General features: G+C 32.3%; 1 protein-coding gene across 7 annotated transcripts in view; it reads left to right on the top strand.

Annotated features, from left to right (window-relative positions):
• The window catches only part of CACNA2D1 (calcium voltage-gated channel auxiliary subunit alpha2delta 1), a 476,872-nt gene that overhangs the window by 258,708 nt on the left and 201,295 nt on the right, over positions 1-16,869 (top strand). For all 7 annotated transcript variants that reach the window (XM_076006476.1, XM_020289801.2, XM_076006475.1 and 4 more), the window contains exon 4: positions 8,599-8,658. In XM_076006476.1, the coding sequence (XP_075862591.1) occupies positions 8,599-8,658 (60 nt within the window). The remainder of the gene's footprint in view (positions 1-8,598; positions 8,659-16,869) is intronic.

Below are 16,869 nucleotides of genomic sequence, written 5' to 3' on the forward strand. Positions count from 1 at the left end.
ATGATGATTTAGTGACCCTAGTTATTAATCTTGATACAATCTTGAAAATACTTGGAAATGATTACTTGCACATTTCCACACATATTTATTGGGTGCCTTGCTCTCTGCCACACGTTGGGTAAGATATGGGAGGTGAGCAGATGTGAAGGAATACCTCTAACCCCTCTTAGGGAGAGGCAAAGATATACAATGTAACCAAAATGTCAAAAAAAAAACCAAAAAAAAAAAACTTCTATTGGGTGGTGGGCAGATGGGAGGGGGGAGGAGGGGAAGGATATATACTTATATAATAGGTGCCGTGTGCACCACCTGGGGGTTGGACATGCTTGATGTTTTGGCATGGCGGGGGGAGGGTGGTGGTGGTGAAAAGGCAGGGGTATTATATGTAACTCTAACAATATTTGTACCCCCATAATATGATAAAATAAAAAGAAAAAAAATCCTAAAAAAAAATTAAAAAAGAAAGAAAGAACTGCTTCCCATGCTGAATGAATTCACATTTAGTAATTTAGAGAGAAAAAAAATTGAGTACAATGTGAAAAGTGTCATCATAGTATAAGGTTATGGTATAGTAAAGGGGGCAGCAAGCTATTTTTGTTGTCTTATGTCAAATTATATTTCTGTTTAGAATAGTATTTCTCAAAGAGTAAATCTGTAGGCCTGGTATCTCTGAAATATTACTTTCTAGAAGAGTGTTTTCATGGTTTAGTCCAAGGAAAAGGTGTACCATGTTAAATACATAGATTTCCAGGAATGAGAGCAGGTACAGAATCAGAATGTTTGGATAGTTCCAGTTGGAAGGGTTTGTATGAGGTCCAGGTTTGTTGAACAAAGCTTAATAGGCAATTGTTTGCAGGTAGCAAAGTGTAGAGCTGATAAATTATATTCAGCTGAACAACCTTTTATTTTATTTTGTGCTATAGAGCCAAAAATAATTATCAGTTGTGTATTATTTACTTTTGCTCATGCTAAAAGGATTTTTGCTGTTTTTAGCAGATGATATCTCCTTTACCCTGGCTTTTGTGTTCCAAGTATCTGCCAATTTATTTAAAGCTAATTACATCTCTGAAGATTAGACTTGAAGCTTTGTGGTTAATTTTAAAGCATTTCCTGAATATAGAAGATCCAGGCTTAAATCCATACAACACGATCCAGAAGCCTTGATCCAAAAATTTTATATTTCACTTGGCCTCAAATAGAAAAATAAATGGTGATGGCTTGATTTCAGCAAGTTTTATTTATATGTTTTGCATATATTATACTCTCCTAAAGCTTACGCTGGAAAGAAAAACAATGTTTGTGTTATGAGATTTTTATTTCACATTATCTGGCATGAAATCAATTGCAAGAAAATGATTGCTATCAAAGAAATTAATCTATATTCTTACTTGTACCTATACTGTATAAGGTTTATATTTGTTTAGCTTGATATGATCACAAATTAATGTTTTACAATTCCAATAATTCTCTTAAGTTCTAATTCTAGTATTTGTAGAAGTGTTAAGATATTTGAATAGATACAGATAACTAAACTACATACTTTATTTGTATTTGATCAGTCTATTTACAAGTAAGTTTAACGGAAGTATATGTTAAAAGTTACATATTAGGGGAACCTGTTGTTTCTCTTGAGAAACAATAGACAAGAAGACAAATTGTTTTATCTCCTCCATAGAGTTAAGTAGGTGGACTGCCGCTAAGCTATTTTATCAGTATTTGTTAGACTTTCTCAGTATTGGAATATATTTTTCTAAATTAAAATTGGATTATATTTAATATTTTTTGTGTCTTAGAATCAATTTGGGATTGCTCTGCTGGGGTTAAAAAAGGAAATTAAAAAAAGATAATGGTTATAATTATGTGCTCATGTGTCATGTCGTTAAACAAAAGCAGAAAATCTACAAAAACATATTTCAGGCAAATGTAAGTAAAATATAAAAACAACATTTAGTCATCTTTTTAAGAGTAGGCTTGCTAAACCCATAGCACTGTAGTAAGAAGAGATTGATATATCTTTGGTTAAGTTGCCTAGCTTAGGTCATGATTTAGATCTTTCAAGCTGCATGAGTAATGCCTGTGAAGGAAGAATAATGGTCTCTTGATAGAGGAAAGGAACAGGTAGATCTGTGTTTACAAATAAGGCCTGTTCTATGTTCTGTTGATAAAGATGCAATAGATGCGTAAAATTTCGGTGCTAAAAAAGGGTGTTAGTAATGACTCCAACTTTGTTTTCTTAAAGGATTCTTTCTTCCTCTAGGCATTATATTTACTTTCCAAAACCCTCAGCAAACCATTTCTCAAACGTCATTGTCCCTAATTTATTTGATTGTTTAAACCACTGCTTAAAAGGATGATGGGTTTCTCTATAGATAATCATTCTCATTATGAAGCTGGTGGAGTTTCTCTTTGGCATTTAACCTGTAGGCAGCCTTTGAGGAAGAAGAATCAACAATATCAATATCAGGTGACATTTAAACATTTTTAATAAACACACTCCAAACAGTGCACAAAGATACAGATCAATTTATTATACTGATTGCTCTGGGTAGGGAAATTGGTCAGGGGAGGTGAATAAGGTCAATGTCAAGGGGATTTATACTTTATTTCTTATATGAAAAGTTATAAGGCAAAGATAAAGGTGAATTCTGGATGGTAGATTCCAGACGATTTGTTTCCATGCTGTTTAGTAATTTTAGCAATCCCTTGCAAAAGAAAACAAAAATACCGATCACTGAATCTTGCCATTGGCTAGGGACACTATTTTTAGAATTTGCATTCTTGATAAAAGCAGTACTTTAAAAACTATATTCTCCATGTACAGACTCCACTGAAATAAAAACTAACAAAGCATGTATACTGTAACCTTTGAGAAAACATCTGTCAAACACTGAGGACATGACATTGGGGGTGTGTATGTGTGTATGATATATAACATAGGACATGCATATAGGGTCCCTTTAAAAACAGGTACTATGTCTTATATTTTTATTCCCTAAACACTTGCACATAGTAAGTACTTAGTAAATGTTCATTGAATAAAAGCAAACACGCACTTACCTTTTTGTCCTAGAAATACTTTTTCTTCCAATTATGTTGTATATTTATTTATTTAGTTTCCACTTATCAAATGTTGAAATGTGCCAATGTTAATTCATCCTTGTTAGTCCATTCCCATTTTATAACTTATAAACCTCAAATCCCAGTTTCCAGCCTGGAATTTTTAAGGGCAATGGAGCCTTTTCAAAGTACCAATAATATTTCTTTATAGAAACATTTTAAATAATATGTAAGTATAGTAGATATGATTTAAAAAAAAACATATAGAGCAGTTTCTCCACACATAAAGATTTTTATAGTAAAATCCTTGTTCACCAGGCTATAACAAATTGTTAGAAGGCTTTGGTAGAATTGTGCTGGGCATATACATTTTTATGAATATAAATAAACTGCATTATTTTTCATTATCCGGTTAAAGTTATTGGAAAGAGAAGAACATTTTACCTTTGAGATGGAATATTGTACTAAATATTCATAGAGGTATTATGTTGTTCTGTACATTGAGGTCTTGAAGACTTCCTATCAGCATAAGAAACGCTGAGAAATGTCATATCTCACTATCCACCCCCCTTTCCCCACCCTCTTGGGAAATAAGGTGAGAAGGCTGACACAATGATCTGTTCTCCTTTCTTACTCCATTTATGGTAAAAATAAAATAAAATTGGACTTATTTTATTGTCTGTTCTATTAAACTGTTATATCCCCCCACGGTTCCATAGACAAAAGCTTTTCTGCAGGGCAAAATACAGTGAAAGCTTATGGACCATTAAAGTGTTTTCATTCATTTCACTCATATTTACATATTGAAATGGTCATCAGTAATTACAGTTCTAACATAGTCTACTCTATGGAATTATGTTTGTAAGATTCAAATGGAAGCAAAACTTGATTGAGCTTATAACATGCTACATATCTAGCATACCAAATAGAAAATATATAAGGTAGAAAAATATCCGAGATGCTGAAAAAAGTTAAGTTCATTGCCTAAAATTGTGTAGTTAGTGAGAGGCGTCACCGAAATTGGAAACCAGATCTGTCTGATTTAAAAGTGCTTGTTTATTATACCATAGCTCCAAAGTAAATGATTGTACCTGTATATACACTTTTCTTCAGAATATAGAAATCTGTTCATTTACCTAAGTCTGCTATTTTCAGTAGGTATTGTTAGACCATTCAAGTGATTATCCTGATCCTTTTGATATGTTAAGAAGCTTTTGATGAAGATAGGCAAAACTCCTTAGAGTGATAATTAAATTGCCAACATAGTCATAATACAAGAATTTGCTAATCCTTATTGGGTGTTAACTGTTTGAACATTAATCACATAACACATGCATATTTTACTTTGATTACTCTATTGTGGACGTCTATTACACTTTTATTAAAAGAAAAATCTTGACATGTGCATTAGCCAAAGAAATTGTTTTGGAATTTAAAGGTATTTGTTTAAATTGTGTCTTTAAGTTAATTCTTGATATTTAAATATCAATTTCAACATTATTGGAGTCTAACTGAACTGTCATATGATCCCTGATGGTTTACTTTCAAAGCTATTAAAAGAAAATTCCTTATAATTAAATATTTCAGAAAACTTCTTTTATCTTTAACCTGCAATTAATTTATAGGAAGCAAATTATTTACAGATTTGGAAAATAGTCTAAGATAAATACATTTAGTTATTAATTAGGATAATAGAATTATATCTCTATATACTATATAATTGTGCTGCTTTTATTAGATTTTCATATCACCTGACAGTATTCAATGCTAGTGGACAAGATAAAGATATGACAAAAAGTGAAGGGTGAGAATGAATAGGCTTTCAAGGGAGCTGATCTTTCTCTGATCTGATAAAAGCTCTCCCATTCTCTTATTTCTGTTTTTTTTTTCCCTGTGCAGACCACTGCATATCAAAAGCTTTTTCACTGATTAGCAATAATCTCTCAGGATTTGAAGACCAGACTTTTGCAAAGACGGTTCCCAAACTAACATACAATTTTTTGTTGTTGTTGCTGTTTTCGTTTTTCATCTTTAGTAATTTCTCAAACTTTGCTGGGAAATTTTTCATTAACCTGAAATAGATTCTATCAGTGCTTTGGCTTTAATATATACTATGAGTGTGTAGTGATAAAGTTTTTTTTTTGTTTTTTTTTTTTGTGGGAAACAAGCTTTGGAGTCGGGTTTAAGATCAAGTGTATTTAAAGTTTTGAGTCGTTAAAATCATCTTTAAAATGATTTTCTATTTTAAATGCTTAAACCAATAGGTGGGTAGATTTTATTAACATGTCTATCAATAGTATATATGCTTTTCATTCTGTACCTAAAGAATTTTTAAACATACATGTGCTAGCTACCTCATTTATAAAAAGCCATTTAATGAGCCTTGCTGATTTATCTTAACAGCAGCAGAATTAAGCTTCAAATGTCTCTCTTTCATTGGTATTCATGCTGTCCCAGGTCATTTCTGTTTTGTGCTTAGTCCTTAGTCTGTTTTTAGTGTTTGATATTATATTATAATATAAATTCAATGAGAAAAATGTTTTTTTTTTCTTACATAGCTAACTATGATTATAGAGATGCTCTACTGAGCAAATATTCACATTTTATTAGATAGGGATTTTATCAGATTTAACACAATTTGCCTGTGGCATTTAATCGTAGATTATTGGCTTTAAAAATAAAATGTCACTTGATCAGAATAGAAGTTAATTAGAGCCTTGAAGTGTCTAGAAGACATGTCAATTTTCTGTAAGTAATGACCAGTTGGTCTTTTGCCACCAGAAAGAGCACCCTCAGTGACTGTGCTACTTCTAAGATAGACTATCTAAAATTTAGCAATATGCTTTCTCATGAAATTTCCCATATATGAAATAATTCATTATTTTCCTCATGAACAAAGAAGATGATGGCAGTACATTTTTCATGGTTATGTATTTCTAGATTTCCAAGCTAGGGATATAAAATTTAGCAGCTTTTGAGCTGCAAACCAACCTTTTAAAATACATCTTTTTCATATGCATAACTTCATGTCTTTAGGTTTCTAAAACTTTTTCAGAATCTTGAAATACATGGCATTTACTTTATAAAATTAGTGTTTAAAGATATATATTATAAATGTGATTTGGATTCTTTTCCTCGTAGGAGAATTGTCTTACAGTTTGTTGCCATTTTTATTTTTTCTTTGGGAATAGTTAACTATGATGGTTACTTACTGTCAGTATGGCTTGATAAACATGGATTGTGTTCATGCCATAAGCCATGTGATTCTGGGTCAGATCAGTTAAGTTGCACTTTTTCATGGACTCCAGAGGAGGCAAGTGCTTGGTAAAGTTACAGTTGATACCTTGAAAATTTTGCATGGCCCTATGGGTGAATGTCTATCAGTGTGAGTGTTTGCTGGGGTAGCATTCTTTTCCTGTGTGTGAAGGAAAAATATCCCTTAATATCCCTTTCTAAGGCTTAAGGTACTTTTGAGTTCTTATATTTCTTAATCTAAAAAAACCTATTTAATATTTTAATGAATATTGTTTAAATTCATGAAATTCTTAGTTTATTTTTTAGCCCATACTTATAAAAATTTAGTTCTTATAAGTGCTCTTTTAAAATGAGGAAAGACTTACATTCTGAATTTTGTCAAGAATATGGCCTCATGTTTGTTTTCTTATTCTGTCTGTCTGTATTTTCCCATATTCTAGCTTTCCTATAAATAAATTGCTTCTATTTCCTTTTCATTTGACATTTTATTCACTTTTTTTTGCTACATTTTCATTTGAATTCCTGAGTTTCTTAAAGTATTATGATGTACTGTTACTAAAATGTATTCATTAGTCTTTTTTGTCTTTTGGCTTTGCTATGTTTAGTTTTTTGTTTTTATAGGGATATAGAGTGTTCCTTTCATTACTCTCCTTGGTACAATTTCTAATACTTATTAGCTCCTCTTATATTCCATTTCTGCCGACTAGCTGATAGAACCACTGTCATTTAAGCAAACTGCAGAGAATTTTCCTTTAAATTTAGCTTAGGGATTTGTAAATTGAGATCTCTCCTTAGGCAATGTTATATGGTCATTAGTAAAAACTATGTAATAGCTTAGAAAAATGAACAGGTTATAATATTAAATCACAATGATTTAATACATTAATATGAAAACTGGTCTAAAAGGATGTTTACATTATCCATTGCAGCAGGGCCTTCCATAGGGTGAGCACACACTGAAGAACAGTTCATCGTGAAAGATCAAAAGTAGCATGAACCAATAAACCACTTAGAGATTTATAGTTTTCTAAAATCTAACCTGATAATTTCTATCTTTGAATTTAATACATTTACATTTATTATATTTGCATTTATGTTTGTCTTATATATCTACCACCATCTTCTAGCTGTGTGGGGCAGGCGTTAGATCAGCTTAGCCCTGAACTATTTTCTCAAAGGGACATAGGGAGCAAGAGAAGTCATAATTAACTCTTCAAAGATGATAGCTGACATATATGTGTGTGTTTATGTGTGTGTATACATATATGTATGTGTGTGTGTGTGTGTGTATATATATATGTATATATAAAATCTTCCTGTGTACCAGGCACTGTTCTGTGAACTTTACATATAATAACTTATTTAATCCTTTCATCAATCCATGAGGCAAGTTTTCACATTATTCACATGAGAAAAATGGGAGAAGAGAGTTAACTTTTCCCCAGGTTACAGCTAGTAGGTTGGAAGGGCTGGTATTCAAACTCAGTGTTCTTTATCATTGAATGTTACTGTCATTGTAGAAGCTTATCACAGAGAACATGATAGTGAAACTGGGAAATACAAAGAGAAAAATCTACAAATGGTTGGAGAGAGAGAGAAAAAAGTTTATCTACAAAAAGTGATTAGCTGACACTAGAGATGTTATCTGCAACTGAACCTAATGGAAAAACATTTTGAAAATGCTAAAGGAAGCAACTACTTCAGCATATGAGAGTGAAGGTGAAATAAAGCCATTTTCAGAGCACAAATTCTTTATTACAGATTATCTCTGAAAGAACTGCTAAGAATGTACTTTCGCAATGAAGAAGTTATTACATTTTTGTGGCTTTTGGTAAAAACTAAACATCCTATTAACAAGGTTCTTAGTATAGTGTGTAGCACATATTTATTAATCTTTCAATGTGGTTTTCTTTCACCTTGTAGAAATGCATGCTGGAGAGATATTTTCTAAAAACAGAATTCTACTGAAACTAATATGCTCTCTTGATTAAAACTTTTCTAAAAACTCAAATATAAGTCATTTAAAGAAGGCACTTATAGATGACACTACTGCTGATGATGGCAGAGGTAGTAAATGCAATGGTTTTCAAGAATAGTATGTTACTTTTATTGCTAAAGAGTAAATACACATACATCAACTTTAGTAGTTTAGATTACTAAATGATTTAGAATTTATGAGTCATAAATAAAGAGTCTCTTCTGCTTTTCATGTCCTCATAATTGATTAGAAAACCAAAGCACTTTATGTAACAATTACATATTCATGATTTATTGTTTGTTTTTCAGCGCCTGGCTTTGGAAGCAGAGAAAGTTCAAGCAGCCCACCAATGGAGGGAGGATTTTGCGGTAAGGATTCGTTATAACTACTTAATTTAAGTAGATTGGTATTTTGTGTTTCGATAATTATGTTCATATTAGAATATATTTTAGTGATGGAATCTTATGGTGTTATGGGACCAAAAACTATGCTTTGTTTTTTTTAATTGCTTTTGGGTAACCAGGGCCAATTAAGTTAGTCAAAATATGCTTGCTCATGTTCTATATTTAAAAAAAGAAAAATCCCTTGAAATGTTCTCCCATTATTAAAGGTATAGTATTTATAAAATACATTAAAAATAGCATTAAATTATATATGATTAAGTGTTGTAGATGTTATGAACATACTAGTTAAAAACAAGTTGCCTTTAACTACTTTGAGTTTGTAATAAGTGGTATACATATTATAATCAACTTGGTGGTGTGCAGTATGATTAACGTGAGAATGAATATATTAAACCTCTTAAAATTTAATTTTCTTCACTTTAGCTAGAAGTAATCTTTTTTCCTACTCTGGCCTACTTTTAGAAATGCCAGCTGACATTAGCTTTTGCATGTATTTTTTTGATAAACTTGTTTTGTGCTCTAAGAGTCACTAGTTCAATTATATAAACCAGTAATTCTCCTTGTAATGAGGTCCATCATCTATCTATGCTCTTATAGCCAAGGGGCGGCACAGTGAAGAAGTCTGTCCTTAATAGTAAGATAAAGTCCTTCTGTTACATATTTGAATTATTTAAATATATAGTAAAAATCTCTTTAGTTTCTGATCACAGAAAAATTTCAGACAATCCATTTTGGGGATGTAACCTAACACCCCCTTCCATCCCCAACCACACACACTTTTAAAATAGAATTAGAATGTGACAACTTGATTGTATTCTTTGATATTTTGTAAAACAAAAGTCTTAAATTTGAAGATAAAAAAGTTGTGCTTCAGTAGAACATTAAACTCAGGTTTTGGAATTAGCACTTTTATTTTGTATGATTATGATAATTATAAATAGTATGATTATGTTGCATATCAGACATGAAATGCTATTTCATTCACTTATGTGATAGTCTTCTATGCTTGGTGCTTCTTATGTTATTTAATTTTACTATATTTTCTACTAATTTATGTTTTTTTTTTCTGTTTTTCTTTTCTTTTTATTTATATTTCAGCATATTATGGGGGTACAGATTCCAAGGTTTCAATAAATTTATGATTCTTAATGAGTCTCCTGAGACACTATTTGACAACTGTCAGTTTCTTTGATTTTCTGCTAAATTGATCATGTTACCTCAGTTGTTAGTGTCATGTGGGTATGAGCCCTGCCCACAATTTTTATAAGAGGTAGGTTAATCAAGATCAATTTGCCATCCATGTTATATAAAGGAAAAAAAAAATCAGTGATTAAGTTAAAAACATAAGTTCCTTGAGTATTGAGCAAATTATAAGCTCATCCAATGAAGGGATTTATTATAATTGATTTTATAATGTTGTTAGTTGCTTTGAGATGAAAGGAAAGTAAACTTCAACCTTTTCTTGTTTTCTCAAATAGAGAAAAAGCAGCAAAACTAATCTATCCAAATGAATATCCTTTTCATTATCTATTCATAATATTAAATGGAAATTACTCTCTCTCCCCAACATAGAGGTGCTGTCATAAATGCAGTATAAAATCATAAGAGCTGTACAGCTAGATCATGTATTCTGCCTCATATTGATGTTGTACAATTGGTGCTTTTTAGTTTGAATCTTCAGTAATTCAGAGAACTCAAAATATCATTAAGGACACACACAGTCAGCCTCTGTAATATATAGATTATACATTTACTGTTTCAAAAAAATCTTCTTTCTTTGCATTAAAGTATTTTGGTAGTATTTTAAATAGTAATTTATTAGTTGTATGTCTTTTTCAGTTTTCGAAGGAACACTAATATGGAAAAGAATAACTTAACAAGTCATAGTAAAATGCCTTTATTTTATTGGTGTTATTTTATGTAACTACTTATTGCTTTGTAGATGTAATGTTTCCTTTACCAGATATATTGTAAACTCTGTAATATTGGGTTCATTAGCACTAACTTAATATTTGGCAATGATTTCTTTTAATGGGTAACTGCATTTTATAACACAAAAACACTCGATGCAAGTTAGCTATTACTATATTTCATTAAATCCAAACAATTATCCATTGTAAGAAACTCTTTAATTTTATTTTTTTCACTTATTTCTAAGAAAGAAGAAGCCATTTAAATTATGATGCACCAGCAGTATTAAGCTATATTCTTATTTGTGAGAAGTCACAATGTGAAAAAAATTATCTTGCAATGTAACTTATATTATTCACTCTCACAGTACTTCCATCCAAGTAGCAGCATTACTAAAATAAAAGTCATACAAGAGGACAAATCAGTCCCACAATGATGCAAAAGCCATTACTAAATCTTATATGGTTAAACAGAAAATAAATGGTTTGCCCAGTAAGTGTTAGTAGTTCTTAGCAAATAGTGGTCACCATGTCAGAGAATTCTTGAACAAATTCTGTTCTAAATTTCCCCCTAGATTACCTCACAATTTATTTAAGACCTACAAACATTTGATTGACATCAAAAGAGACTGTTAAAGGGAAAACAAGTTGGTTTACTTTAGAGCACTGTCAACTCATTTCTTGAGTACCCTTTTTGAAGAACTGTGAATGTTAACAGGACACACATCTGTCACAATTTGCACACTGAGAATTGATATTTCCATATCTTACCATGTCAGCTCTATATAAAGTCTTTACAATAGCCCTTCTCTTTGAAATACCACAGTGTGATAGAATGTTGAGATATTGGCAATTTTTATTTTTGGAGAATAGAACCTGAATGAAGATTGTCTAATCTTAAGACTCAAATAAGTAAAAAGCACAAAAGTAAGATCCTTCCATTTTTTCCTAATAAACTAGATGGTGCTTCAGTTTATAAATATAACAAGAGTAAATAAATCCTTCAAGACCAGAACACTATTCAAAATCATGATTGAAAATTAGAAATCATTAACATTAAATCTCTTGTTATTTTGTAAAATTGCACACAGAGCACTCACAAATTTTATCAACATTTTAACCAAACATTTAAAAATGTTTAATTTGAAGTTAAATGCTGCCATCTTCTAAAAGGTCCGCCTTTTAAACTTTATAAATTCTTTTATCTTTTAAGGTATTTAACTATTTGCATCAGCGCAATAGTTCTTTAATGCCATCCTTTAATAATTTAACACTGAGATGATTTAGAAGGCAGAAATAATTTCCTAAAAGGTACATTAACATTTCAAAAAGAAATATAAATTCTGATTCTTCCCTCAAGTATAAGTAGACAAGTTTCATTAATATTACTTAGGCAAAATGTTGATTAACATTCCCTACTGTGTAATGTAGAGAAATCTCATGAACAACAAGAACAAAAGGCAGAGCACTAATATGCTGGCAACAACAAAGGGCTCATGTAATTCACACTCTCCCTTGGCTCCATTCAATTCCCAACTGAATATACAATTGAGGGAACAAAGGGCATACACTCTAAATGGATTAAGATTTATGCGGTCATGCATTTACAAGTTCAAACCAATATTTATAAATAAGCTATGTCTACCAGCTGCCTTTCAGGTCTCCATGCAACTTACGGGTGTTAAAGGTGACATTTCATGTCATTTATGATGGACAAATTATTTTATTAAAGGCAGGTGGGAAAAGAAAAAAAGAGCTTGGAAAATGAATTGTTCCGCATGAAATAATTGCTATTATTTCTACCAAACAGATCTTTTGCAGTTGCATTTGAAATCTCATTTGATTGCATTGCAATGGTTGGTTAACTAAAGCAATTTTGTTTCCAACTAAGCCTGCAATATTAATTGTACTTACACATGTATAAACATAAGGGGTGCCTAATTTGTATTTTAATAAGTAGGATCTTTATGTATGGCTTATTAGCACCAGCTTGTTACTGTGCAGGCTGAGTACAGACGTCTAGAAAATTGGCCAGTAAATAAAACATTTGAAGAGTCCTTTTTAGCTTCAGCTTCACAGAGACAGTAAATGAGAAAGTGAAAACTTTTCTAGTGAAGTTGAATGTTATTGTCAATCAGACTAATTTAGTTCTCCAGTATTGCTTTCATCTTATAATTTTAAAAATTACTTTGTCAAATCATGTTTTGAAATGTTGATAATATTTTAAATTTTGTGTTTATATGAGTAAAATTAAAAGGCACTGGCATTACGTTTCATCTATCCTTATGCATTTCATGGAATTGCATCATTCTTATTGATTATAGCACAAACAGTTGTGAATATGAATGGGAAAATGCACTATATTTATTTGAATTACAATGTATAAAAAGACAAACACAATTCTAAATTATAACATGGTATAGGGTCTTGGATATGAAAGAATTGACTTTCAGGGTAAAAGTGAGGAAGTGACATTCTGTCTTAATGAACAAATGAATGAACTTAATATATCACCAAAATGATTTTAAGCTCTGGCTCAATTAGTCTTTCTTAGTTTCTACCTTTGGTGGAAATGCCCTTTTGGAATCGAGAGCTTGAATATTTTAATGTTTTTGCAACTTTTCTGTTAAGTAGGGAAACAATCAATTTTTTATTACTGCTTTTTTTTTAATAGTCTTGATAATCTATCTTCATCATCAAGGTAGGAGCCGCAGTACAAAACTAATTTACCCCAAAATTCTGGGAAACTGATTTAACAGAAAGGAGTCAGGTTTGTCTATTATCCAGAGACATGCCCATTGTATAACAAACCAGAGTATAACAAACAATTGTATAACAAACCATGGGCTTCAAATTGTTAGTTATCCTAAGTGATAACCCATATCTATTGTTCCTGATATTGAGAAGCAGCAAAATATTTAACCACTAATTACCTAGGCAAAAACATTGTTTTCGTTTTTAATAATTTTTAATATTTTCTAATGATCCCCTGACCTCACTGTCTATTATTTCTATTAAGGTCAAAGTCAGGATATTACATGATAGTATAGTAGATGCCCCTATAGTAAAGACACCATGAGGATATGTCTTTGATGATGTAAATTTAGATACAAAGGGACTGGTAAATTTCTTTCTTTCTTCTCCTCTCCATTCCCCTCAGGAAGGGAGGGAAAAGTTAAAAAGGACAAGCAATCCTTAGGGCATGACTTAGAAGATGGGGAGGTGGAAGGTGGGTCTCTCTATTTTTCAGAACCAATCTGCTGGTTCTGGATATCCCAATATCCTAGGATTGGGATGATGAAAATAGTGCTAAATTATTGGGAAATTCCTGGGATTGTTGCCAGTGTTCTAAAAATTTCAGCCATGCCGAGTGCCCCAAATCATCCCCATTGATATTTAAGCAAGAGTCATTTACTGCCACCAGCTGGTACCAAACCACAGCTGTCAAAAGAGAGTTTTTGAACTCAGATTTCATTAACCTCTTTGTAACCTGAGCTGCATTTTATTAAAATTTTTGTATGCCACTTATTTGCATTAAAATAGGGGTTACTGCATTAATTTCTGCACTGCAAAACAAAAAGATGAAGAAAATGCATAAGTATTACAAATGACTGCAATTTGCATTTAATGCATAATCTATGAAAATTTCCTCCATATACTTCCATCCATTTCACTACCGTGTTCAAAATCAGCAGTGACTCTCCATTTAGCATATCTTTTGAGTATATCAGGCCCTTCGTGGTCTGGCTCCATCTAACCTTTCCTAAATTTTCCACTGCACAATCTCCCCAGGCAGCTTTAACATTTCTCCTGAAATTCTCAACCCCAAACAGTAAACTACTTGACATTTCCCTAAACCAATATTCTTTTCTTCACCTTCAGAGCTTTTGATAATCTCTGCCTAGAAATCTTTTCCCTCTCTTTACAATAACCTCATGGCTTTGATTGGCCAATGTTGGATTTGTTGTCCGTTTTATAGTAGATGTTTCCTTAACATTCAATGTGTGTATTCTTATTCAAGTATGTGCCACTGTATAATTTTTCCTTCTGCATGTTGTGTTTTTAAATCACTAAAATGTGGCTAAGAAAACCATAGTTTAGTGTTACACATGACAGATAGTAGCTTATATGTAGTTTTTAAATTTAAAATAATTACTCGTAGTATTGGACTATCTGTTTTTACATGTAAACATTATTGTCACTATTGCCGGTGAAATAACAATTTATTTAAACTGCACTTTATATGTCTGAATATATTTGTCCACAACTGTGGTATAGTTGTGGAGCCCTGGCCTTGCAGTTATGCAAATCTACTTCAAATTTTGGTTCTGCCAACAACTTGCAGTGCAGTTTTGGCAAAATAGTAGTTTCCTTGAATATCAATTTTCTTTTTTTAAATCTAAAACGTCTTGTCTCTCTGAGATCTCTACCAGTGTAATTATCACTGTAAGATGCTGTAAGAGAGATCATAAATAATATCTCTCTTCTATGGAAAATATTGCTGGAAATCCCTGGGTTTGTCTCAGGTGTTCACAAGCAAGTTGGCACAGTCCCTTGATGGACATTCATCTACTCTAGTGAGTATCTGCCAGCTCCTGTTACTATGGTGCTATACTTGCAATCACTGCATCCCAAACTGTGAATGAAATCCTTCAGTTGGAGTCATAGTGTACTCTGTGCAGAAATGGGGTAAATGACCCCATTCCCAGTCCTAGAGGTTTTTAATCCTTAAGGCCCTCTCAAACACCACAGTCCAGGCTCTGCGCAGCTTCTTCCTACAGGTCCAGACCATGGGCCTCCTGGCTGACCACAGCATGGCCCAGCCCCTGCAGGCCTCCTTGGAGGGTCTTTCCCTTAGTGTCTCCTTGGGCCAGCCACCCCTCCAGGACATGCTCTGTTTGAGGGGGGTGGCTGTATCCCTGTCCCACATCAGAGACTGACCCTTAGAACTTGAAGGTCCAGAAAAGGAGAACTGAAACCTGGAGACAAGTTGGGAAATGGATGACAATTGAAGCCATTCATCTGGAGCCATTTACTCTCCATTGTTGAAATGCAATCAGTAAATAAAATGGTACACTCACCAAAAAAAAAAAAAAAAAAAAAAAAAGGTTCTCATACCTACCTGTGTCACAAAGGTCCTGATGAAAACAGCTCTTTTATCATTTATTTACTCCTCTCTATGAGGGTAGATACACCTTTCTTTGAGAGTTTTTCTTTCATTGTTCTCATCTCCTCAATGTCCATCGAGTTCCTCAATGTGAACTCTTGTCCATACACTTCTCCTTCATTAGGAAATAATTAGTCAACCCCCAGCAAATGAATGCATGAAAAGAGATTCCTGACAATTTGCCAACTCCAAACGTGTATTGTCGTAGTTCAGGTTGAATCTGGAGGACCCTATTGCTTATATATGTTCGTATCTCCACAAAGTTGTTTTGAAGATAAATGAGGTAATTTTTATAAATATGCCTAGCACTTTAGAAAGTTTTTAAAAATGGTAATTTTAATATAGGAGCACTATCTCCTAGACTTATTTCTTCCAAGAAGTTAGAGAGTGCATAGACTAATACATATTTCTATTTACTATAGATCCTTGAGGACAGTAAGTCAATCAATATCAGAACAGCATAGGTAATACAAACCTGAATTTAGAAAGCAATGTGCAGTTTTTCTTAAGCAGCCTATGAAAAATGTGCATGTGTAGCAGCAATGGTAAAATCTAGGCAACAGAAGTAACAACTAGATCAAAAAGAGCATACTATTACTTTTAACCAAAATTAATGAGATAAAATATGAAATGTAACATGAGTATAGGTTTAAAATAGCAATTAAATATGCCATTTAATAGCATTAAATTTAATAGCATTAAGAATGCCTGTTTATGTTTCATCAGAAGAAATATTTTGGGCCAAGAAATGGGATAATCAAGACAGCTTATAGTTGTGGAATGTTAAAGAAAATAAGTAATCATGGAATTGTAGTATTGTGTGTCATGAGATATATTAAGTTAATTAAATTACTGGATTCCAAAAAATTATGCAATTGCCACATTGCAAAAACTTATTTTTGTTAAAGTGTTTCTGCACTGTGAGGATAGTTCTCCTGAGGATCTTCTAAGAATTACCTGGAAGCCCCTTGCCTTTTTTCTTTTTTACAGTCCCTGTTTCACGTTCCCACTGAGGTTCTCTGTGATTTCCTATGGGGATAGACCCAAGATCTTGCAAATCCCTTTGCAGTGAATCAGATAACTGTTGGGATTGTGGCA

The sequence above is a fragment of the Microcebus murinus genome, chromosome 9 (assembly GCF_040939455.1).
Source record: "Microcebus murinus isolate Inina chromosome 9, M.murinus_Inina_mat1.0, whole genome shotgun sequence".
NCBI classification, from domain to species: domain Eukaryota; kingdom Metazoa; phylum Chordata; class Mammalia; order Primates; family Cheirogaleidae; genus Microcebus; species Microcebus murinus.